At 54.5% G+C, this 22,590-nt stretch overlaps 6 protein-coding genes across 6 annotated transcripts; 3 read left to right on the top strand and 3 right to left on the bottom strand.

The window, feature by feature from the left end:
• Positions 1–772: 772 nt before the first annotated feature.
• On the top strand, positions 773–1,446 carry SYB1 (SNAP receptor, synaptobrevin; the record flags this gene model as incomplete). Its single annotated transcript, XM_049369843.1, has 3 exons — positions 773–886; positions 1,140–1,371; positions 1,424–1,446. 3 exons carry the CDS (start codon positions 773–775, stop codon positions 1,444–1,446), a joined length of 369 nt encoding a protein of 122 aa, XP_049218473.1.
• Positions 1,447–4,332: 2,886 nt separating this feature from the next.
• On the top strand, positions 4,333–7,058 carry J4E78_009249 (uncharacterized protein; the record flags this gene model as incomplete). The annotated part of the gene is made up of 2 exons (XM_049369842.1): positions 4,333–6,696; positions 6,765–7,058. 2 exons carry the CDS (start codon positions 4,333–4,335, stop codon positions 7,056–7,058), a joined length of 2,658 nt encoding a protein of 885 aa, XP_049218472.1.
• An 823-nt stretch (positions 7,059–7,881) lies between these two features.
• J4E78_009248 (uncharacterized protein) lies at positions 7,882–12,182 on the top strand (the record flags this gene model as incomplete). Its single annotated transcript, XM_049369841.1, has 3 exons — positions 7,882–8,112; positions 8,250–11,883; positions 11,971–12,182. The coding sequence occupies 3 exons, from the start codon at positions 7,882–7,884 to the stop codon at positions 12,180–12,182; spliced, it is 4,077 nt and encodes a 1,358-aa protein (XP_049218471.1).
• A 1,321-nt stretch (positions 12,183–13,503) lies between these two features.
• J4E78_009247 (uncharacterized protein) lies at positions 13,504–15,697 on the bottom strand (the record flags this gene model as incomplete). The annotated part of the gene is made up of 5 exons (XM_049369840.1): positions 13,504–13,573; positions 13,621–14,104; positions 14,153–14,675; positions 14,725–15,007; positions 15,057–15,697. 5 exons carry the CDS (start codon positions 15,695–15,697, stop codon positions 13,504–13,506), a joined length of 2,001 nt encoding a protein of 666 aa, XP_049218470.1.
• Positions 15,698–17,939: 2,242 nt separating this feature from the next.
• Positions 17,940–18,463, bottom strand: J4E78_009246 (uncharacterized protein; the record flags this gene model as incomplete). Its single annotated transcript, XM_049369839.1, has 2 exons — positions 17,940–18,166; positions 18,241–18,463. 2 exons carry the CDS (start codon positions 18,461–18,463, stop codon positions 17,940–17,942), a joined length of 450 nt encoding a protein of 149 aa, XP_049218469.1.
• A 694-nt stretch (positions 18,464–19,157) lies between these two features.
• On the bottom strand, positions 19,158–22,058 carry J4E78_009245 (uncharacterized protein; the record flags this gene model as incomplete). The annotated part of the gene is made up of 7 exons (XM_049369838.1): positions 19,158–20,624; positions 20,677–20,921; positions 20,976–21,132; positions 21,182–21,274; positions 21,322–21,584; positions 21,635–21,838; positions 21,890–22,058. 7 exons carry the CDS (start codon positions 22,056–22,058, stop codon positions 19,158–19,160), a joined length of 2,598 nt encoding a protein of 865 aa, XP_049218468.1.
• Between the last annotated feature and the right edge of the window lie 532 nt (positions 22,059–22,590).

The raw sequence follows: 22,590 nt of genomic DNA, 5'->3' as shown, positions 1-22,590 counted from the left end.
TCTGGCTGGGCGGCGACGACAGTGATGACGAAGCGCCAACTACACACTACGTCTAGTGTAATTGTCTTGTCAAAATCCGGTCCGTCTTTGTTCTCGTCGCAGGTCGTATTGCCGTGTTGCCACGCCGCAGCTGCGGACGGAAGTCTGGTAAGCAATAAGATTGGACTCGTAACATCGGGGCTGAGACGACGGGCCCGTCTTTACTTTCAAAGACCATTGTCGACGGGCTGAGGACAGGCGGAATTTATCAGGCGGAATTTATCTTGCGAAGTTTTCGAGCGTGTAGACGGACCGATGGCGGATCGTGCAGCACATGTTGCCTCATAGCCAGAGTGTCGTAATCGCGAGGCTGGTGTTCATCACGTGCAGTGGCGCAGGCTGGGCTGCCCAGATCCAGATGGGGGCCGGAAGCAGGCACGGCAGCGATCGCATCAACTTGAATAGAATACCGTCATAACCGTTGGAACATCAAATTCGCTGTTGACTCGACTGTGCACACTGCGCAGACATATTGGCATTCACAGATTAAAATTCCGTGTTGTTGCGCCAGGTTTCACGCAAACATCAGCCTCACTGCTCAAACGGAGCTGACACATTGCGCTCGTTCGCCATCCGGGCTGAGCGGACTCTTGGTCTTCCTCTGGGCAACCACACCACCATCTCCATCCTCCAGACACCACCTCACCACCCACACCTATCCATCACCACCACCTCTTGAAGCCTACGCAAGTCGCACGCTACCCGGAATTTCCAGCACACTCCATCTCCAACCATGTCGAGCCGCGAAGAGCCCCCGTACGATCCCTACATCCCCAGCGGCGGCGCCGGTGGCCAGCAGGGCGGCCAGGGCCAGAATGGCAACCACCGCACAGCTGCGCTCCAAGCGGTATGTTGTTACTTTTTTTCTGCGTGCGGGTCGAGCGCTGTGTCATTTGTCGCATCCTCGCAAGGCAGCTATGGTCGAGCCGCAGTGGCCGGCAGAGAGCTTGCGTTAGCGATGCGATAATGACTACACTGCTTCGCACCCTCGCTGCACACTCTCACTGGCTTTGCGCGCACATGCGAACGAGTATGCATGCGCAAAGAGCGGCTCAAAGAAGCTTAAAACATGCGTGACCTTGTGCTGACTCGTATGCCAGGAAATCGACAGCACCGTTGGCATCATGCGGGACAACATCAACAAGGTCTCAGAGCGAGGAGCCCGTCTAGACTCGCTACAGGACAAGACCGATAACCTCGCCGTGTCCGCCCAGGGCTTCCGAAGGGGCGCCAACCGTGTGCGCAAGCAGATGTGGTGGAAGGACATGAAGATGCGCATGTGCCTCATTGTGGGCATCATCATCCTGCTCATCGTCATTATCGTTCCTTCTGGTAAGCCGTCCCTCGTACACAATTACAAGCTTCCCATCGCTAACACACTCAGTCGTTGCCACGCAAAAGAACTAAACCACACCCACGAGATACCACGAACCAGTACATTAATAATAGCGCGGACGGGGGAGGTTGCACAGCCATTGGGGGACGGAGGAGAATGGCTACGAGTTGCACTACGATCAACGACAGCGGTCTCACTGTAGGATGTGTGTCACGGCGAACACGGAGCGATGGATCAGATCTGTTTCTTGTCTTTCTTTGCATTCAGACGGTCGTGCTGTGCTGCACTCACGGATAAGCTCCTTTGCATGGAACGAACTCCGCCACCGCTACGAATATCCAACGAGAGCCCAGTTCCCCCAGCATGGTCGTCAGACGAGCAAATGGAGTTTTATGCATTGTGAGTTGCTGTCTTGCATGTCTATAGTCAATTTACATCTTATGCCTTGATTGGGTACTGCTGCGTGACAGAATGTAGGAGTGAATAGGGAGGTGGGTCATAGTTTGAGAACAACCTGAAAGAGCTGTTATTTAAGCACCGTCCAAACAGAGACTAGACTGATCACGCAGTATACTCGGTAAAGAGCGTTCCAACAACACTCTGTACAACGAACACCGTCATCATATCCTATTCTTAAGCGGGGTGGCTGCGGCAACCGCCGTACCACCCGATTAGATACGCCAATAGCTCGTCCGGCTGAGGACGTTCTCGATGAACACCAGCAATATATCCCAAATACATCAGATCCATTCAGAGATGGCTGGGTAGATCAAGGTCTGTGGCAGTAGCCTGCTGACATTTAAACTCGGCCTTGAGTAAACCATTGACAGTAGTATCAGGCCAACCACACACACACGGCTATGTCGGTAGGCGATCACCTTACTATAGGCTAACTAAGCTCCGATCCGGCATTTCTATGCCGAGTTCACCGTCACGCTGCTTTGCGACGTCCATGTTCAAGAGCGATATGCGTAAGGCGCTCTACACTATGATTCTCAAGATTGAACTCATGTACGCCACTATGCGCCGCGCGAAAACAAACGCACTCCCTTGGAACAATACTTAAAGCAAGTCAGATGGTATTCGAGTAGTTCACTTTCACGTCCTTCATCATCTCCCTATACCTCTAACTACTCTTCCAACTCCTCGCCTCCCCACGCGAGAAGCACATCTCCGTCTTTCTGATCCGGACATAGACTTCCCAGCAACAACCAGTCTCGTGCACACAACAAGGTACCGGCAACTCGACTCACCTCCAATGGCGAACTGTACAAGCGGTCTCAGCCTCGCACAAGAAGGCCAATCGAACTGCGACAACGTCCAGGGAACCTGTGCATACGCTCTCTGCTCCGATCCTTTTAACTCAGCACAATGCTACGGTCTAGACGCTCGTCTCGGTCTACAAACAAACTACCCGTCTTACTCCTACAACTGCTACACCAATTGTCCGGTGGCATGGGATCCTGAATATCCGCTTGCGCAGGGGAATACTGCTTTGTAAGCTCTGTCGTTCAGTCACGTACCCTGATCGTATCAAAAGCACCTGAGCAGCATCCCATTCGCAGCCTTTCCCAAGTTGAGAAACGTGTTAACACGACGAACAGTTGTTGCGACGACCCTGGTATGGTGGTCGTGTGTCGACCAAACTGTACCTGTACGAATGTCGACGACGCCGCCCCATCATCATCGCCACCGCTTTCGTCACTAGCGCCTTCTACGTCACCAGTGAGCTCCGAGGTGGCTGACAAGACTACAACATCTACAACCGATGTCCCGACGACTGGGACAGACACGGCCGCGCCTTCTAGTACTGGTCCGTCTGCGGGCTCCAGAGCAGGCGTAGGTGTAGGTGTAGGTGTGGTTCTGGGAGTAGCGGCGCTTTTGGGGTTGGGTCTTGTGTAGAGGATGCAGATGCGCGGTTAATATGTCCTAGGGTTTGCCAACGGGAGGAAATGAGGTGAACATAGTACCCATGGCATGTGGGAGTGTAGTCAAGGGATGTAGGTAGGTTCAGAGGATGCTTTTGCAGCGATAGGTAGTTATGAGCTGGACGGTAGACAGGTACATGCGGAGGCTGGACACTAGAGTATATGCCCCAATGATAATTTGATATTTCATCCGTTTTCGCCTCAATCAAATATTCACGGAATTGTTGAAGAACTGTCTTTAAATGTTCGTCTGGAGTAAAGTGCATATATTTGAGCGGTGTTCCGGATGTCACCTGGGTAGGCATGATTTGGTCACTGTGCCGATAGTGGTAGCGGTTTCTGGATTCGGAGTGAGCATTATGTGCATCGATTGGGGTGTAAGAGCTCAATTGGAATTCGAGATACCTGAGCAGGTTTGCCGTAATCAGGGACTATAATGTCACTCCATGTGGTTGACATCTGAACGCAACAGGACCTTACCCGTTTAGGACTAGGCTTTCAGATCTCCAGTATCACTACCACAATCTTTGTTACTTCGCATGATACAATGGATTCAAGTAAGAGATATTGGTTCTAGTATACCTTAGAACTAGGGCGCCTAATCTTTCCCGTGAACCTAGTGCTAGGTCCTCATATGCTGCTAGTGTCCACAGTGCTGTGGGTTGTGCGGCGCAGGATGGGCAAGCTGGGAAAGGGCCTTTTGTCTTGTCGAGAAAATTTGCCTCAACAGCAGCTCGAAGCGCGTAGGCATGCAGGAATGATGCCTGAAAAGTCTGATCTGCGGCTGCCGTTCTCCATGCGTGCAAACTTAGGTAGCTGTCTCCGGCCGCGCTAGGAAAGTTCCCTGTGGTCTGGGGAAGCAGCGATAACGGCGCAGCGAAATTTGTTGCTTCCGCGTCATATCTCGCGACCCATTTGGTCCCTCACGGCTCCACAGTCTAGTCACCGCAGCAATTCGCGTTGGATTAAGTCGCCCAGGGCCCGAGCAGCGACTGCGACTGCTTCTGCTTCTTGGGAGCGACACTCACCATGCAGCGCTTTGTACGAGCCGGCCGTGTGGCTGCCCGATCCTCCTCCCGCGTCCTCGCCAGCCAGACGCCGCGAGCCCTCCCGCGAGCCCTCGTCGCTAGCAGCACCCCGAGCCGCCTGTACACGACGTCCAAGGATGGCCGCAACTCGTCCATCTACGCCGCCTTCCTCAACCTGCTGGCCAGCTCCAGCTCCCGCCGCGAAGTCGACCAGTACCTCGGCCAGTTCCGCTCCGTCTCGCCGCACCAGTTCGCTGTCGTCAAGGTCGGAGGCGCCATCCTCACCGACCACCTCGAGGAGCTATGCTTTGCCCTCCAGCAGCTGCACGCCATCGGCCTGTACCCCATCATCGTCCATGGCGCCGGCCCGCAGATGAACCAGCTGCTGCTCGACTCGGGCGTCGAGCCCGATTTCATTGACGGCATACGCGTAACGGACAAGAAGACGCTGGGCATTGCGCGCAAGCTGTTCCTCGAGGCAAACATGGACCTGGTCATGACGCTGAAGAGGGACTGGGGCGTGCCCGCGCGGCCCATCACCGCGGGTGCTCTGCAGGCCGACTACCTGGACAAGGAGAAGTGGAAGTACGTCGGAAACATCACCACCGTCAACAAGAGGCAGATCATGGATGCGCTGGAGAACAAGGAACTGCCCATCCTGTGCTCCATGGGCGAGACGCTCGACGGCCAGATCCTCAACATCAACGCCGACGTAGCTGCCGCAGCTCTGGCGCGCGAGTTCCAGCCCCTGAAGGTCATCTACCTCTCTGAGAAGGGAGGACTCTTCAACGCCGAGTCCAAGCTCATCCCCCACATCAACCTGGAGGGCGAGTACGACACCTACATGAAGCAGTCGTGGGTTAGATACGGCACGAAGCTTAAGATAGTGGAGGCCAAGAAGCTCCTGGACGGTCTCCCGCGCACGTCGAGTGTAGCCATCACCCACCCCTCGAACCTCGGAAAGGAGCTGTTCACCCATACTGGAAGCGGCACTCTTATCCGCAACGGCGGCAGTGTGAAGGAGACCAGCAAGTTCGAGGATTTGGACGTCCCTGCTCTGCAAGAGGCTATCACCAAGAGCAAAGCCGCCGACGCTGCCGATGCGGTCAACAGATATATCCAGAACCTCAAGACGCGACCATTTGAGGTCTTCCATGATGACTCCATGGGCGTCGTCGCCGTCGTTTACCCACCGACTGCCGACGGTGAGTTCGCACAGCTCTCGCACTTCAGCATGACCAAGGATGCCTTCCTGAACAACCTGAACGACTTGGTCTTCCAGCGCATGAAGCAAAAGTACCCCAAGATGTACTGGATTGTAGACGACCAGTCGCAAAACTACGTCAAATGGCACCTGGAGAAGACGGATGGCTTCCTCCGCCGCGAGAAGGAAGTCTTCTGCTGGTGGGGTGCGGCTGAGTCTTCTGAGATCTTCTCGCTCCTCGAGAACTACCAGAAGCAGGGTCGCAGCATGCTCAAGGACAGCTTAGATGCTCAGTTCCGACGGGCGGCCGACTTTGTTGCCAGTTTGAAGCAGGGCCAGCAGACGCGGGGCTACGCGACCATTGCTGGCCAATCTGCAAGGCCTCAACTTAGACAGAACAGGACTCTTCCTGCGTTGTCCCGAGGCTTCGCTACCACTGCATCGCGCTCAATGGATACCACTAACCCCAACCCACCATACGGTATCAAGCACAAGCACAGGGACTACCCTGCCAAGGTTGCTCTGATTGGTGCGCGAGGCTACACAGGACAAGCTCTTATCGAGCTGCTTAACAAGCACCCCAACATGGACCTGCGTCATGTATCATCACGTGAACTTAACGGCAAGAAGCTTGAAGGCTACACCAAGCGACAGATCACTTACGAGAACCTGTCACCCGAAGATGTGAAGAAGATGGCCGAGAACGGTGAGGTCGACTGCTGGGTCATGGCCCTGCCCAACGGCGTGTGCAAGCCCTTCGTCGATGCCATCAACGAGAGCGGCAAGGAAACTCTCATTGTCGATCTGAGTGCCGACTACCGTTTCGACGAGAGCTGGACCTACGGCCTTCCAGAGACCGTTGACCGCGCCAAGATCTCCGACGCTACACGCATCGCCAACCCTGGATGCTACGCCACTGCTGCTCAACTCGGCATTGCGCCTTTGCTTGAGTTCATCGGCGGTCAGCCAACCGTCTTCGGTGTCTCAGGCTACTCGGGGGCCGGCACCAAGCCCAGTCCCAAGAACGACGTCAAGAACCTCGAAAACAACCTCATCCCCTACAGCTTGACAGACCACATCCACGAGAAAGAAATCTCACGGCAGCTAGGCACTGAGGTTGCTTTTATCCCTCACGTTGCAGTCTGGTTCCAGGGTATTCACGTAAGTTCCCCCTTCCCTCCCATCTAAAAGAAAAAGTCTTGATCGCGTTACTAACAACACCCCACCAGCACACCATCTCCATCCCCCTCAACCGCACAATGACATCCCGCGACATCCGCAACCTCTACCAGGACCGCTACGCCGGCGAGAAGCTCGTCAAGATTGTCGGCGAGTCCCCGCTCGTCAAGAACATCTCTGGCAAGCACGGCGTCGAAATCGGTGGTTTCGCCGTCCACAGCTCGGGCAAGCGCGTCGTCGTCAACGCTACGATTGATAACCTGCTCAAGGGTGCTGCGACACAGTGCTTGCAGAACATGAATTTGGCGTTGGGCTACGGTGAGTATGATGGTATTCCGTACTAGATGTATGGTCGTCTTGAGGACTGGGAGTGGGCGGATGGGTGTTGGTGGGTTGGATTGGAGGATTGAGGGATTGGTGGATTTGGGGCATTGGTAGGAAAGAGGAACAAGCATCATGGTTTCTTAACATGGAAAATAAGGAACTCATTGGCGCATTTCGTACGTTTGTGTGTATACGCTAGACAGGAACTTCTTTTTAAGAGAGTTGGGAAGTTGTAGATATATCCAATTGCAAAGCGTGTGTTCAAAAACTGGCACCTTACACTTCGTCAAATTTCCTTGTTTCCCGCTTCGCATCGATAAGGAACGAGCAACACATATCCATCGGCACACTCCCTGAATTCCAACGTTCCGACAACAGCGGACCTCGCCATGCTAGGCGACAAGCGACCTGACAGCTCACGTGCCTATAGCAGTCGTCGCCGAGCCGCGGGGTGGGGTTGGAGGGGCAAGAACGCGAACTACGGCCATCGGCGAGCTCCTGCACGCGGAGCCTCCACTGCCTATGCAACCTAGACCGCGTACGAAGATAAGGGACAAACACGTCGACGCTGATTCGTCTACTCAACTAACTCATGTAATGTAATACCTGCTCCACGCTGCCGCGACAGCTCTTGCCGCCGCGGTACACACGCTTGTCATATCTAGTTTGCTTATTCCCCACAAGCCCGACGGACAGGACCCTGAACAGCTAGAGGGTCAAGCTTGTGATACCTTTCGTGACATTCTTGCCTTCCTTCTCTTTTCCCCATTCCTCTCGCCTGTGTTTGTGTCTTCTACGTCTCTCTTTCTTCTTTGATTACCGACAGCACCGCGGGTGGCAAACATGGCGCCTGGTCTCATATCCCCACAACCAGCCGTGTCGAGCGACGCGACCAAGTCGCTGAACGAAGTCACGGCTGATTACGATGATACACTCCGGTTTTATCTGAATGGCACCAAGGTTGTGCTGGATAGTGCGGATCCTGAAGTTACGCTGCTGGAGTATTTGAGGGGGATTGGGTTGACGGGGACGAAGTTGGGGTGTGCGGAGGGTGGGTGTGGTGCTTGTACTGTGGTATGTTTGCCGCTTTACTTTGACTCGTGGTTGTGGTGGAGGACTCTGGGTCCAAAACTAAAAGACAGTGCACTTTGGTTCTGGGACTATCGGAAAGATTGGTCAAGATATCAAGGTCGATAACTGACAATTTGCAGGTTGTATCGCAATTCAATCCCACAACGAACAAGATTTACCACGCCTCCGTAAACGCATGCCTCGCACCTCTCGTTAGCGTAGATGGCAAACACGTCATAACAGTGGAAGGAATTGGCAACGTAAAGCGGCCACATCCTGCACAGGAGAGGATAGCAAAGGGCAATGGCAGTCAATGCGGTTTCTGTACACCAGGCATCGTCATGTCATTATATGCTCTCCTCCGCAACAACGTTGGACCTAGCGAGCTCGAAGTTGAGGAAGCCTTTGATGGTAACCTCTGTCGGTGTACAGGATACAGGCCGATATTAGACGCGGCGCAGAGCTTCAGTGTGAAATCGGGCTGCGCGAAAGCAAAGGCCAACGGTGGAGGCGGATGTTGTATGGACAAGGACGGTGCGAATGGCGGAGGTTGCGGCAAGAACATTGATGACGACCAACCGATCAAGCGATTCACACCACCTGGTTTCATCGAGTACAAGCCTGACACAGAGTTGATCTTTCCCCCACAGCTACGGAAACACGAGTTCAAGCCGTTGGCGTTCGGTAACAAGAAGAAGAGGTGGTTCCGACCAACGACTTTGCAACAGTTACTGGAGATCAAGGATGTCTATCCCTCCGCAAAGCTCATTGGTGGCTCGACCGAAACACAAATCGAGATCAAGTTCAAGGGCATGAACTACAACGCTTCAGTCTTTGTCGGCGACATCGCGGAACTACGGCAGTTCAAACTCCACGACGATCATCTCGAAATTGGTGGAAACGTTGTTCTCACTGATCTGGAGGAGATTTGCAAAGACGCTCTCGAACATTACGGACCGGTCCGAGGCCAACCATTTGCTACCATCCTCAAGCAGATCCGGTATTTCGCTGGACGACAGATTAGGAATGTGGGTACACCCGCTGGTAACCTGGCAACAGCAAGTCCTATCTCCGATCTGAATCCGGTGTTTGTTGCGACGAATGCGACGCTCATAGCGAAGAGCCTCAAGGAGACGACAGAGATTCCCATGTCGACGTTCTTCAAGGGATATAGACAGACTGCACTGCCTCCGGATGCCATCATTGCGGGATTGAAGATCCCGGTTGCGAAAGAGAAGGGCGAGTACATCCGCGCGTACAAGCAGGCAAAGAGGAAAGATGACGACATTGCGATTGTGAATGCTGCTTTGAGGATATCACTGGACGATCAGCACACAGTCGAGAGTGTGGATCTGGTATACGGTGGCATGGCACCTACGACAATCCACGCGCGGAAAGCAATGGACTTCCTCCAAGGGAAGAAGTTCTCTGATCTCCCAACACTGGAGGGCGTCATGGACAAGCTTGAAGAAGACTTCGATTTGCGGTTTGGTGTCCCGGGTGGCATGGCGACATACAGGAAGTCTCTCGCGCTCGGCTTTTTCTACAAGTTCTACCATGAGATCCTGGCTGAGCTGCACGCTGAGGAAGTTGAAGTCGATACACATGCAATCGGCGAGATTGAAAGAGATATCAGCTCAGGCAAGAAGGACGACAAGGCTGCTGAAGCGTACATCCAGAATGAAGTTGGGCAGTCGAAGAACCATGTCGCGGCTATGAAGCAGTGCACTGGAGAGGCACAGTACACTGACGACATTCCCCTGCAAAGGAACGAGTTGTATGGCTGCTTGGTACTTTCGACAAAGGCACACGCTAAGCTACTCTCCGTCGATGCCGAACCCGCACTGGAACTTCCTGGTGTTGTTACGTACGTCGACCACAAGGACCTTGCATCCCCAGAAGCCAACTGGTGGGGTGCACCATCCTGCGATGAGACGTTCTTTGCTCTTGACGAAGTTTTCACTGCTGGTCAGCCAATCGGTATGATCTTGGCTGACACAGCGAAACATGCAGAGCAGGCCGCACGTGCTGTCAAGATCGAGTATGAAGACCTCCCGGCTATCTTCACGATTGAAGAGGCAATCGAGAAGGATAGCTACTTCAACCACTTCCGTCACATCCAGAAGGGAGATACAGAGAAGGCGTTTGCGGAGGCCGATCACGTCTTCACTGGTGTCGCACGCATGGGCGGTCAAGAGCACTTCTACCTTGAGACTCAAGCATGTGTCGCTGTCCCCAAGCCTGAGGATGGCGAGATGGAGATCTTCAGCAGTACGCAAAACCCAGCCGAGACGCAAGCATATGTGTCCAAGGTCGTCGGTGTCGCCGCCAACAAGATTGTCACCCGTGTCAAGCGCATGGGTGGTGGTTTTGGTGGTAAGGAGACGCGTTCAGTCCAGCTGGCTGGTATCGTGGCTTGCGCAGCGAACAAGGTTCGTCGACCTGTACGCTGTATGTTGAACCGAGACGAAGACATCATGACTTCTGGACAACGACATCCCTTCCTCGCTCGCTGGAAGGTCGCCGTCAACAAGGACGGTAAGCTGCAAGCTCTTGATGCAGACGTCTTCTGCAATGGTGGTTGGAGTCAGGATCTCTCTGGTGCAGTCGTGGAACGGTCCCTCTCCCACATCGACAACTGCTACTCGATACCCAACATCCATGTCCGCGGACGTGTCGCCAAGACAAACACTGTCTCCAACACCGCATTCCGAGGCTTCGGCGGGCCACAGGGCATGTTCATCGCAGAGACCTACATGGAAGAAGTCGCCGACCACCTCAACATCCCCGTTGAGAAGCTACGAGAAATCAACTTTTACTCGCCCTCCACAAACATGGTCACGCACTTCAACCAAGAAATTAAAGACTGGTACGTCCCGCTCATGTACAAGCAAGTCCAAGAAGAATCCGCCTACGCCCAACGCCGCGCAGAAATCGAAGAGTTCAACAAAACACACAAGTGGAACAAACGCGGTCTCTCCATCATCCCCACCAAATTCGGCATCTCCTTCACCGCCCTCTTCCTCAACCAAGCCGGCGCCCTCGTCCACATCTACCACGACGGCAGCATCCTCGTCGCGCACGGCGGCACAGAAATGGGCCAAGGCCTACACACCAAGATGACGCAAATCGCGGCGGAAACGCTAGGCGTCCCCCTCGACTCCGTCTTCATCAGCGAAACCGCCACCAACACCGTCGCAAACAGTTCCTCGACCGCCGCCTCCGCCTCCTCGGACCTAAACGGCTACGCCATCCACAACGCATGTGTGGAGTTAAACGCCCGCCTCGCCCCCTTCCGCGAAAAACTAGGCAAAGACGCCTCCATGAAAGACCTCGCCCACGCCGCCTACTTCTCCCGCGTCAACCTCTCCGCACAAGGGTTTTACAAAACCCCCGATATAGGCTATGTCTGGGGCGCAAACACAGGCCAGATGTTCTTCTACTTCACACAGGGCGTTGCCGCCGCCGAGGTCGAAATCGATACCCTCACTGGTGACTGGACGACTCGTCGCGCTGATATCAAAATGGATGTTGGCCGCAGTATCAACCCTGCGATCGACTATGGACAGATTGAAGGCGCGTTTGTGCAGGGTCAGGGGCTGTTTACGACTGAGGAGTCACTGTGGTTGAGGGGGACGGGTGGGGTCGCGACGAAGGGGCCCGGGAATTATAAGATCCCTGGGTTTAGGGATGTGCCTCAAGTTATGAACGTCACGTTGCTTAAGGATGTGAATTGGGAGAATCTGAGGACTATTCAGAGGAGTAGGGGTGTTGGTAAGTTTTCTTTTTACACTTTTCTTTCCTTATCCACCACCGTCGTCTTGCATACCAGGGCTGTTTTACTGACTTTGATACCACTAGGCGAACCCCCCCTCTTCATGGGCAGCGCTGTCTTCTTCGCCATTCGCGACGCGTTGAAAGCTGCGCGCACACAATTTGGCGAAACATCGCTTTTGTCGCTTACGTCGCCTGCGACGGTTGAGCGGATACGGATTAGTTGTGCGGATCCGATTTTGAAGCGTGCGTGGGTGGAGCCGAAGGAGGGGGAGAAGAGCTTCTTTATTAGTATTTAGGTATACCGGTGTGTTTGGGTGGGATGCTTGGGTGAATGGTAGGCGTTGTGGGAAAGGATCAATGGGATTTCGATCTTGACATGTTGTCAATGCTGGCTATGTTGTGACGTGTGAGGACTAGACTGCGTGACATCGATTCTTGATGAGGATACATTGGAAGGACTTGAAGAACTGCACTGCCACGTCTCAAGCCAGACACCCGTGTATCCCTTGTTCAACGGCATTTCCACGTCGTACCACACACGTCCACAAGCTTCACACATGCAAGAAAAGAAGTGTTGTTTGTTGAACTTGATTGAATAAACTCTCAGTATACACATCAGGGGGTATGTTATCTCCTGTCTACTCTTCCTCTTCTCTCATCTCCAACACCATTCATATGCCACCCTTCTACCGACAACAGCAGCGGCTTCTTCCACCGCCGCCGCCACCTCAACCCCTCCTCCCACATCTACGTCGTCTCCCTCTGCTAAACATTAAAAACGCCCGGATATATCAATATAAAAAGACAAGATTTCCTCATTCATCATTCCATCCCCAGTAGTCCCTTTGCCATATTTGCTCCCAAAAATATCCAACAATATCAAAAGAAAAAGATGAAGCAGCAGAAATAGAAGCCAAGCGATGCATTACAAGACAACAATTCAGATGATCGAAAGAAGAAAGGAAGAAGAAGTTGGGGTGATTGGAAGCTGTAAGGCGCCGCCCAGCAACTCCACTTTGACCAAGACCCTGGAAAGAAGATGAGGGAAGAAGACGGGAAACAGAAAGGCGGTCTTGAAAAGTCTTGATGTTGCAAGTATGCTTTGTACAGGCGATGCATGGAAGAACAGATGCCGTGATATACAGAGTTGCGCGCGCCGTTTATATGTGAGAAGGTTGGAAAAGATTCTTTGCCGACGAAGCCGCTGCTGAAAGGGGATCGTTCAATGGACAACTGGACGGGCGCAGTCGAAGCGAGCGACAGGCGGCTTGTGTATCGGCGCGACGGCGGTGCATTGAAGTAGTGGCCCCTAGTTCCAGGAAACCGGACAGTCGCACGCAGGCCAGATAACATCTTGGGTCCCCGAGTAAGGCGAAGGCGAAGGCATGTGAGATTCGAAATGTCGTAAACGCCCCCGGCTCCATGCAAATGCTAATGTGGCCTTCGAAAAGGTCGAAAAGAGGAAACGATGATCTATAATTAACGTGCTTTTTTGCGAGGGAACTCCAATCTTGAGGGGTATTCGTCGTACTGCCATGGCCACGTAAGGTAGTCGACACAAGGGAAGTGATGACAACAGAGACCGAAAGCCAGCAGTCTCTGGGAAGTTGCAGGTCACTAGGTCTCTACTTCTGCCTTGCAACCATCCATGAAGGAGTTCTTGGGCCAGTCGTACTTGCTGGATTTCCTGGTTCATGTTAGTACTATCATAAGAAATGTGATGCATGAACTTACCAGTCAGTGATGTTAGGGTTCGCATAAGGCTCAGGGTGGTTCCTGATATAGTCGGTGGTAGGGTAGCCCTCGGGATCACAAGTCATGATCTGATTGTCCTTTGGCTGGTAGATGCGGATGTAATCTATGCGCATCTTGGCCGGGAGGTCAACCGCCTCGATATCCTCGATGTTGATGGCTGCGAAACTGTTCGACATTCCGAAGTTGGCAATGATGGACATTGGCTCTTCCGGGATGACTCGTGTGCCAATGTTACCGTTGGCACGCGTCGCTGGTGCGCTCATGGTCCAGGTCTTGTCCTCTCCGACATACCAGGTGATGAAACCTTCGTCACCGGTCTTGTATTCGAATGAGTATGTCTGGTACTGCTTGCCGTTGTACCAGTCGTTGTTCAAGTTGGTCAAACCAGAGATAGCTTGCTGGAAGGGACCACCCTTGTAGGCGTTCATCGTGGTAATCGAGGTATCATAGAGTTCCATGTATTCTGCCAAACATTAGTTGAATCCGATCAAACGGAAGTGAGAGAGCTTACCATAGTCAGGCATGTACCATGTGTCGAACGGTGCTGCTTGGAAGGACTGAGACACGACACCAATGGCGTTGGACTCTCCAGGACCGAGGAAATGGACTGAACCTTCCAAAGCATCGATTTCCGGAGCACTGCGGGATTTGCCGGGACTGGGATGGTCTTGGCCCTCGCAGGTGCAAGCGGGTAGCTTCATACCAGGCAAGTAGCTGAGACCGTCGTATGAACTCTGGTTCGGTGTGATACCAATGTCGCACTTGTCGTGGTAACTGTATGGCCAAAGCCCCTCAGTCGAGGCGAGGTAACCGGGGCGAGCCAAGTTGCCCATAGTCCAGAAACCGGGCCAGAAACCACTTGTGTTACCACGACCAGGCAGCGAAATGCTGGCTTCCAAATGTCCACCCTTGTAGCAGAGCTTGTTCCACGACTGGATCATACCAGAGCGGTAATCGAGGCCGTGGCTCTTCTCTTTGGTGAATTTCAGGACAAGAACGCCGTCTTCGGTGTAGGCTTGATCTGGGTCGTACCACTGGAACATGTCAGCGCTGCAATCTGAAGATGGCTATTTCGAAACTTACCTCCAAATCCATAGTAGCACCGTACCAAATATCAACAGCTTGGAAGAATGGGTCATCTCCGTCGTAGAAGGTGCGACCGGGAGTGTTGAACTCGTCTGAGAAGACCAAGACCTGCTCCTCGCCGTTGTACGATGTTCGCGTCATGGCCTCCTTGGGCGTATCGGGGTCGATGAGGCCCTTTCGTAGGTTGTTCAGTAGCGGCTCGTTTTGCTTGCCTTCTATGCACAGGGGATTGTCTGTGCATGGACCTCGTTCTGGTGCCGTGAGATCCTCGACGAAGGTGCTGCGATGCGTTAGTAAGGTCGAGAATCGTCGGAAGCGCAAATACATACAGAACGGGATAACCGATGAAAAGCATGAGAAGACCGAGCGCGAGGATAGCCAAACCACCCAAATTGACTATACCTCTTCGCGTGAAGACATCGCAGTCTCTCTTGTCCTTCTCGTTCGGGTCGGGATTGTGCAGGTAGTCGTCCTTCTCCACGTCTTCTGGGAAGAGCAACAGTCCAGCCGATGGGTGGATGTTGAACTTCTCAGAGACAGTCTGGGTGTTGAGATCTTCTTCGCTGCCAGCCCGCGACGGCGCTCTCGAGTCGTCGAAAGGCGAAGCAAACGGCCCTCCCGTCATGTCTGAGCTCCAACTTGTCCGCCGCGAGGAAAAGCCAGAGGGCGATTGCATGGGCGATTCGTCTCGGTAGGAGCGCTGCGTGCGGATCTTCTGCGGCGGGAGCAGCATCTCGGCGGACTCTGCGATGGACGCATTGCTGTATACATCGGGCGCGCCGGGCGATCGGATGCCTTGACTTGGGGCGGTGCCAGGACGGATTGGCTGGGTTAACGAGCGCGCCGAGTTGGTTCGTGCCGTGTTGGGGCGCACAGCAGGCATCGAGTTGTCGTCGGTCCTGGGCTCGTGGGAGCCCGAGTTGAGGCGGAGATGGGGCGGCCCGTCTCCCCTCGGCGATTGCGGCATCATGGTGCGAGGGAGCGTATGCGGTGAGGGTGTGCGATAATTCCTGGCTAGCTGCTATTCGGATAGCAGAGCGAAGTGAAGAGGATGAATCGGCGTAGGCGGTATGCAGGTGGAAAACGAGTGTTGCGGTAACCTATGGCACGCGGGTGGGCAAATTCCTAACAGGGGCTATGCTGCAGCTAGTGGTGTCAGGTAAAGCACACGGGAAGCCGAATATCCTCCACTCGTGATGCGATGCTGCTCGGTATCGCTGCTGGGCGTCGAGGAGCAGGAAGGAGGGCGGCGTGAGGGAAATGGGGGAGGTCGAGGTTCAAGGGGAGGTGAATCGATGGCTCCTGGCCCAAACGGGGGCGCCCAGGATAAGGGACTTGGCAGGGCAGGCGCTGGTCAACGGCAGCAGGCGCGAATGACGGATGACGCAGGACGCACTGGGCTGGAAGGTGCAGATTAGAATGGCGATGGTAATGATGCGGGAAATAATGCAACAAAGAGAGGCACTGATATGTTGTGGGATAGTGACAGGAACACAACAAGCGACGGCGCCGTGGTCAGAGAGTGGCAAGCAGCGGTGGGTGGTGGGAGAGGTTAGGGCTTTGTTCCTGAGTCGGGCCCACACGGACTCCAGGGAGGGCGAAGATCTCGAAGCTCGACTAAGGAGCGGCCAATCGTCGCTGCCACGGCGCTTGCATGCGGCGAAGATTCAAAGGCCCGCTTACGCACACCAGCGGGAGAGCCTTGCTAAATTTACCAAGCCCGTTTCAACACTTTTCCACTGCCTCTCCTATGGTGGAGCCTGTCAAAAAGTACCCAAATTGCCATGTCATGCGTGAAGCCCGTCGTGCTGCTGTCTGTCTGTCTGCCTGTCACCCAAACTTTGACGCCTTCAACCAAGCCGTCATTCCCCTCAACACCCCTCACATGCAGCCTCTCCACGGTACACACGATTGTCTCTATAGAAACCGCCTGCATGCTGCATCGCAACCGCTAGCTCTGCATATCCCGCGCCTCAACACGGTATTCCAAGAATCCAAACGCGCATCCGCGTCTTTGCACGCGCAATCGATAGCCTAAGATCATCGTCTCTACCATTACGCGTCGGCCCATATATCATAACCGCAATCCCCCATCCTCGCAAGCGGCCTTTGCTACCGCACTTGTACCAAGGTACCATTTACAAGAACGTGCCTCGTGCTCACGACCGTTGAGAAACGTACATGTAACTTCACGATCTTATCTCGTGTTGACCAGGTCGCCCACCGTATCGCTGCCGAAGATAGCGTGGCGATCTGACACCATCCTTTTTGATCCTTCCCACGTCCCTCACCTTCTTTTCGGATCCCCGAGACATGCAATGGCCAATGCTCTAACCCATCCGTTTCGTCTCTACCGTTCCCTATCGTCGTCTGCATCTTAATCAACCCACTCCACGCCGGTCTGTCCAGCTTGCCGTCGTCCTAGGCTTCCCGACACGTATCGGTCGGCTTCCAATCTGGTTGAGACTGCTGGATCCCATTGCCCGGGGCCAAGCGCTCCCTAGGGTACACCCGAAATGAAGCTCGGAGGCGCAGCTGACCGCCCGGTTCTGGAACTTTGCAACGTCCGGCCGAGGCATAGCCGGATTGGGCGAACTAGTGTGTTTGAACAACCAATCAAACTATATATCGATACCGTATTGCAAGGCTGCGGTCTTGACGTACACGAGGCTGAACTATCTATATGTCGTGTTAGCTGAAGTCGAGCAACGAGCCTGCTGGACGTCTCTTGCCATACTGGCGGTTCGAAGCACGCCGCGCGACTCATGCGTGTCGTATGGGCTTCACCATTGCCGCGTGCATACACGCACAGGCATCATGCGACCATGCATACATGTTTTCTTATCCAAACATGTACGATAATTGAAGGGGAGGTTGGAGAAAACAAGTCCACACTGAAGCCCAAAGCTATGACAACCGTACAGTATGTAGAGATGCACGTAGCGCAGATCTACCAGCAGATTACATCTACTAATCGAATTTCTGACGTCGCATCAGTAACCTGCACGCTCCACCATCTTGTCAGTGAGACCCGTTGACTGTCAACCATAACCCAGCGAGCGCGACGTGTTTCAAACGGCGTTATTCGCGCCATGGGCACCCGAGCCCCATCATCGCAGGAAGGAACGTGTTCGATGTAGATCGGTATGTGTATAATCCGGCGCAGCGCATCGTGATCATGTTCATGTCTTCATTTCCCGGTGCATTGCTGCTTACGACTCTACGGCAAGAGCCTTGAGACCCACGATCCTGCCTTCCGCCTTGTCCACGCCTACCACGTAGTACTCTGCCCTGGTGCCCGACAGCTCCACCCGGTATACGTTGACGGTCCCGTTACCGGCTGCCTTCACCGCGTCGATGATCTTTTTGTATTGGCTCTCGAAGTCGGTGCCTTTGACCTCTTCTACCGAGTCGCTTCCGATGAGCTTCTTCAGATCGTCTGTGTGTATGTTAGCGCATGTTATACTTCGTGAGGCTTGTCGTCGGTGTGCGCGTAAATGAGGGGAATCCCACCAGCGGACACGCTGTCGCCATCAAACTCTAACGCAACCGGTTCAAACGGCTCATCTGAGTCGCTGACATAGTACTCTTCTACTTGTTCTAGCGCTTTGGGTACGGCCGTGTTCACGCTCTTGGTGCCATAGCTCTTCTTCTGCGACGCGTCCTTGGTCTCCGCAGAGCCAGTGTCCTGATTTGCTTTGTCGAGAAAAGCGGCGTAGTCGGCGTCGGAAGACATGTTACGAAGGGCGGTCAGGCGAACGGTTTTGACGCAACAAGCACGTATGGGTAGGGAAGGACGTGAGACGGAGACGATGGAGTGGAAGGTGCGACGTGTGGATTGGTGATTTTGGACAACGACACAGGAGGATGGTTGGTCGTTATGGCGCGTCAGTCGTTTGGGAATGTATGAGATAGACGAGAGCTTCGCGTAGTTAGGATGTACAGTATAGCGAGGAAGATGTTGGAGAAGCCTTTCCATGATTTCGCGATGCAGCGCGCTGCGATGACGCAACTGCAGCTAACTGCGGGCGTTTCCACGAGCAGGTGAGCAACCCCACCATTTGCGCCGACCTTGATCACCGCAAGTCGCAGCGAGTAATGACACCATTTGCGCTACTAATAAACAGTAGTCACTTAAATGATACGATCAAGTCGAAGTGCACACCAAGGAAACAGGGTATATAGTGATAATCGCATTTTCATTCTCGTGGGTGATTAAGAAATACATACAACACTCGAAAAGCGCGGAGACTATGTAAGGCGCGCAGGGTATCATCGCCATGCGGAAGTACGTTACCACGTCTCTTCCATGTTTTGCCCTCCAACTAGACATCCCCAACTCCCCAATTCTCATGTAACTAATTGCAAAAACAAGAAAGTAAAACCCTGTCAGAATTCTAGTGCTGCCCGAAGAGTACCTCGAAATCATCCTAAGACTTTTGCTCGGCTGGCGTGGGAGCATGAGAAGGAACGCCGTTGGTGGGCGCATTGCGAGGGCTACTGCGCTCAGATTTGGGCGCGGTAGGTTTTGCGTCATCGCCCTCATCGTCGTAGTTCTCATCCACATCCATCTGGCGGGCAGCCGGCTCGTGGTGTTCAGGTCGCTCGATGCGTTCCTGCTTTGGTGTCTCTGACATACGAGATAATGGTCGCGCAGCTGCCATGGGTGGGAGCGACGGCGGGTGGTGAGCAGCCTCAGACGGGTGGTAGCCATCGTTGAAGCGCCGGGGATCGGGACCTTCCTGAGGGCTCTGACGCGGCACCTGAGGAGACGACATGCGGTGTGGGGGAGTTGGACGGCGGCTGTGAGGCTCTTCCATCTTCTGACGCTTCTCGTCGTTCATGGGAGGCTTTGCATTCGCGTGGTCATTCTCCTCCCACTCGCGGTGTCGCTTCGGTGGAGCAGTCGGCGGTCGGTCGTCGCGCTCGCGGGCTGCTTGCTCAGCAGCCGTCTGGGCAGAAGCTGGCGGAGGAGCTCCGCTAGCAATGCCACCGGTAGCAGAAGGATCAGCATGGTGCTGGTACGGTCCCTGGTATCCGTTGCGCGGAGATCCCGCTCGGTTCTCAACGATTGGGCGCACTTCCGGAGGTGGGCTGGCAGGGCGAACACCATATGGGGGTACGCCACTCTGGCTAGAGGCCTGAGATGGTGGGCCACCAAGACCTGTAGGTGGGGGCGGGGGTGGAGGAGGAACACTACCAGCGTGAGGACCGTAGTTCGGGTTGGAGATACGGTTAGGCTGAGGTGGCTGCTGTTGCTGATGTAGGGGCAGAGGTGGTTGTGGCTGCGCATGAGCCGCCTGGGGTGTCAGCTGCGGTGGCTGAGGGTGGTAGGGGCTGGGAGCAGCATGGTGTGTCTTCGGCGATGGAGACATGCCACGGCGCATTGGCCCGGGTGGTCCGGGAGGTGGGGGACCAGCTGGCCCTTGAGGACCCGGTCCGTTTGTGGGAGGACGAGGAGGCTCTGCGTATGACCTGGGAGCTTCCTGTCGGGGGCTTACGGGCCTCTGGGGAGCATGCTGTGTAGGCGGTCGGATGCCCTCGCGCTGCTCATATGGGTTCAGCTGCTGTGGTGGAAGGCCAGGGTCGCGGATCTGTGCCAGAGGGCGATCCCATCCGGGCGCTAGGGCTGGAGGAGCAGGACCTTGCGGAGGCTGCTGGGGCTGAGGTGCGCCCCATTGCGGAGCGGTAGGTCCATGTACAGAGGCAGGCTGGTAGGCTTGAGGGTGCACGTCTTGGGGTATAGGAGCATTGCCCTGGTTCGGAGCGCCAGCAGACGTCTGTCCGTTCTGCAGAAGCTGCAGGCGAGCCTTGATGTGTACATTAGAAGGGTCGAGGTCGGCCGCGCGCTGGTATGCGTCTAGTGCATCCGCTGTCTGGTTGTTGCAGGACTCGTACTGTGCCATTGTTAGTGAAGAGCTTTCAGTCCAGGGACGATCAACTACTTACCAGTGTGCCGAGGTCGTACCAGACTTCTGAGATGTTGGGGTTGAGGCGGATGGCACGGGAGTATGCATCTAGCGCGTCGCGGTACTGGTTGATCTGGTAGTACAGTACACCAATGCTGCACCAGAAGGTCGGGTTCCTGCCGTCACGGTACACGGCTTGCTGATAAGCCTCGTACGCCTTGGGGTACTTCTGCTGTGACATGTAGCAGCGTCCCAGCAGGTACCAACTCTGCGCGTCCGTTTGATCTAGAGCAATGGATTAGATACACGCGCATAATCACATGGGGATACAATGCTTACCGGAAGCAACAGACTTCTCCAAGTACTCAATGGCCTGCTCCTGGCTAGCGTAGTTGGTGCTCTGCTGGTGGTGTAGCCAGCCCAGCTGCTGTAGGACCTTGGCGTGGTTGGCATCACGCTCGAGAACCCGGCGGTAGGCGCCCTTGGCTGCTTCGAACTAATCGTCATGTCAGCGGTGAAAGCTTACGAAGCTTGGTGAGACAAACCTCTTTCTGCTGTTCGTACACATGTCCAATCTGGAACCAGATATCCTCTTCGGTAAGTGGGCGAGGAGGATTGGTCACGATGTATTTGAAGCACTGTCGACTGTTAGAAGCGTTCGTGGGGTGAGATTCAAGTTGCTTACGTCTAGACTTTGGTTGAACTTCTGCTGCTGCTTGTAGATTATGCCAAGGCGGAAGTAGATCTCGTTTGCCTTTTCGAACGTAGGCTCCATGCGCATTACCTGCGAGAAGGCCTCTTCGGCGTGCTCAAGCGATCCATAGCGGTCATATAGTATTCCGATGCCATACCAGAGCTTGGGCTCCTTTGGGTCAGACAGATGGTACAGCGCCTGCTGGTAGGCAGAGTACGCCTGCTGCAAGTCATCCATCATCAGGTAGCAGTGACCTGGTTTTGTTAGTGAGATGATTCGCGAAAGATGCGCGCAAATTTCTTACCGAGGCTGCCCCAAACGTCGCCATTGGCTTGGTCGACTTTGAGAATCGTGCGCAAGTATTCGACAGCTGCTGGAAAGGCATCTTTGGTGCGCAGAATGCACGCGATACCTTGCATAGCTGGCACAGACCACTGGTTGAACTTCAAGGCCTGTTCGTAGCATTGCATGGCACCTTCCAAGTCTTGCATTTGCTCAGAGAGGGAGCCTGTTGGGTGTTAGTCTGTGCCGGTCCTGCGCACACTGGATACTGGCTTACCCATCTGAGTCCATACAGCCTCGGTCAATTGCCCCAAGTACTGCGACGGTGTCTTGGGCTGGGTCGCGTGCGGCGGGTGTCCATTCACCTGCGCGTGTGCGGGATGATGCTGCCCTACATGATGCGGAGGCATGCCCGTAGTGGGCGAGGGTTGCTGGTGTTGTGCCATGAAGGCTGCTTGCGACCGATCTGGCTACAATGCGACGTCTGCGCTACTGAAGCTGCGACAGTGACGGAATAGTCTGATGGAGGGGAAGACCAGACTGGAGCAACTGAAGGGTCGCCGGGCTGTCGATCTGGATGAGTCAGGAGATGCTGCTTGATGGTGGTGATGGAGGATGGCTACGTACAGGCGGGCGTGGGAGCGCGTCTCGCAAGCGTACTGACGGGTGCGAGTCGAGGCGTGGAGGTTGGCGCGGAGAACGACAGCAGCGCGCAGAGGAACACGGACGGTGTGGACCCCGACTTGGAGGGCAGAGCTGTCAGAGAGCAACAATCAATGTGGTGGTCTTCGCCACGACGTGTGTTGAGAAGGAAGGACTGGTGTAGGATGCAGCCTCGCGGAAGAGAAAACAGATGAGGAAGCCGCAGACCAACAGATGGAAGGGGCGCTCCAACGTCCCTTCCATCAGACGTGGGTAAGGGGACCAGATGTTGCAGGGATGCATGGTTTAGCGTGCACGGCTAGCCCAAGACCCACT

Source organism: Alternaria triticimaculans, assembly GCF_023758025.1.
Source record: "Alternaria triticimaculans strain BMP 0046 chromosome Unknown scaffold_19, whole genome shotgun sequence".
Classification (NCBI taxonomy): Eukaryota; Fungi; Ascomycota; class Dothideomycetes; order Pleosporales; family Pleosporaceae; genus Alternaria; species Alternaria triticimaculans.
The sequence above is the reverse complement of the archived record's forward strand: the minus strand, read 5'-3'. Positions and strand labels throughout refer to the sequence as shown.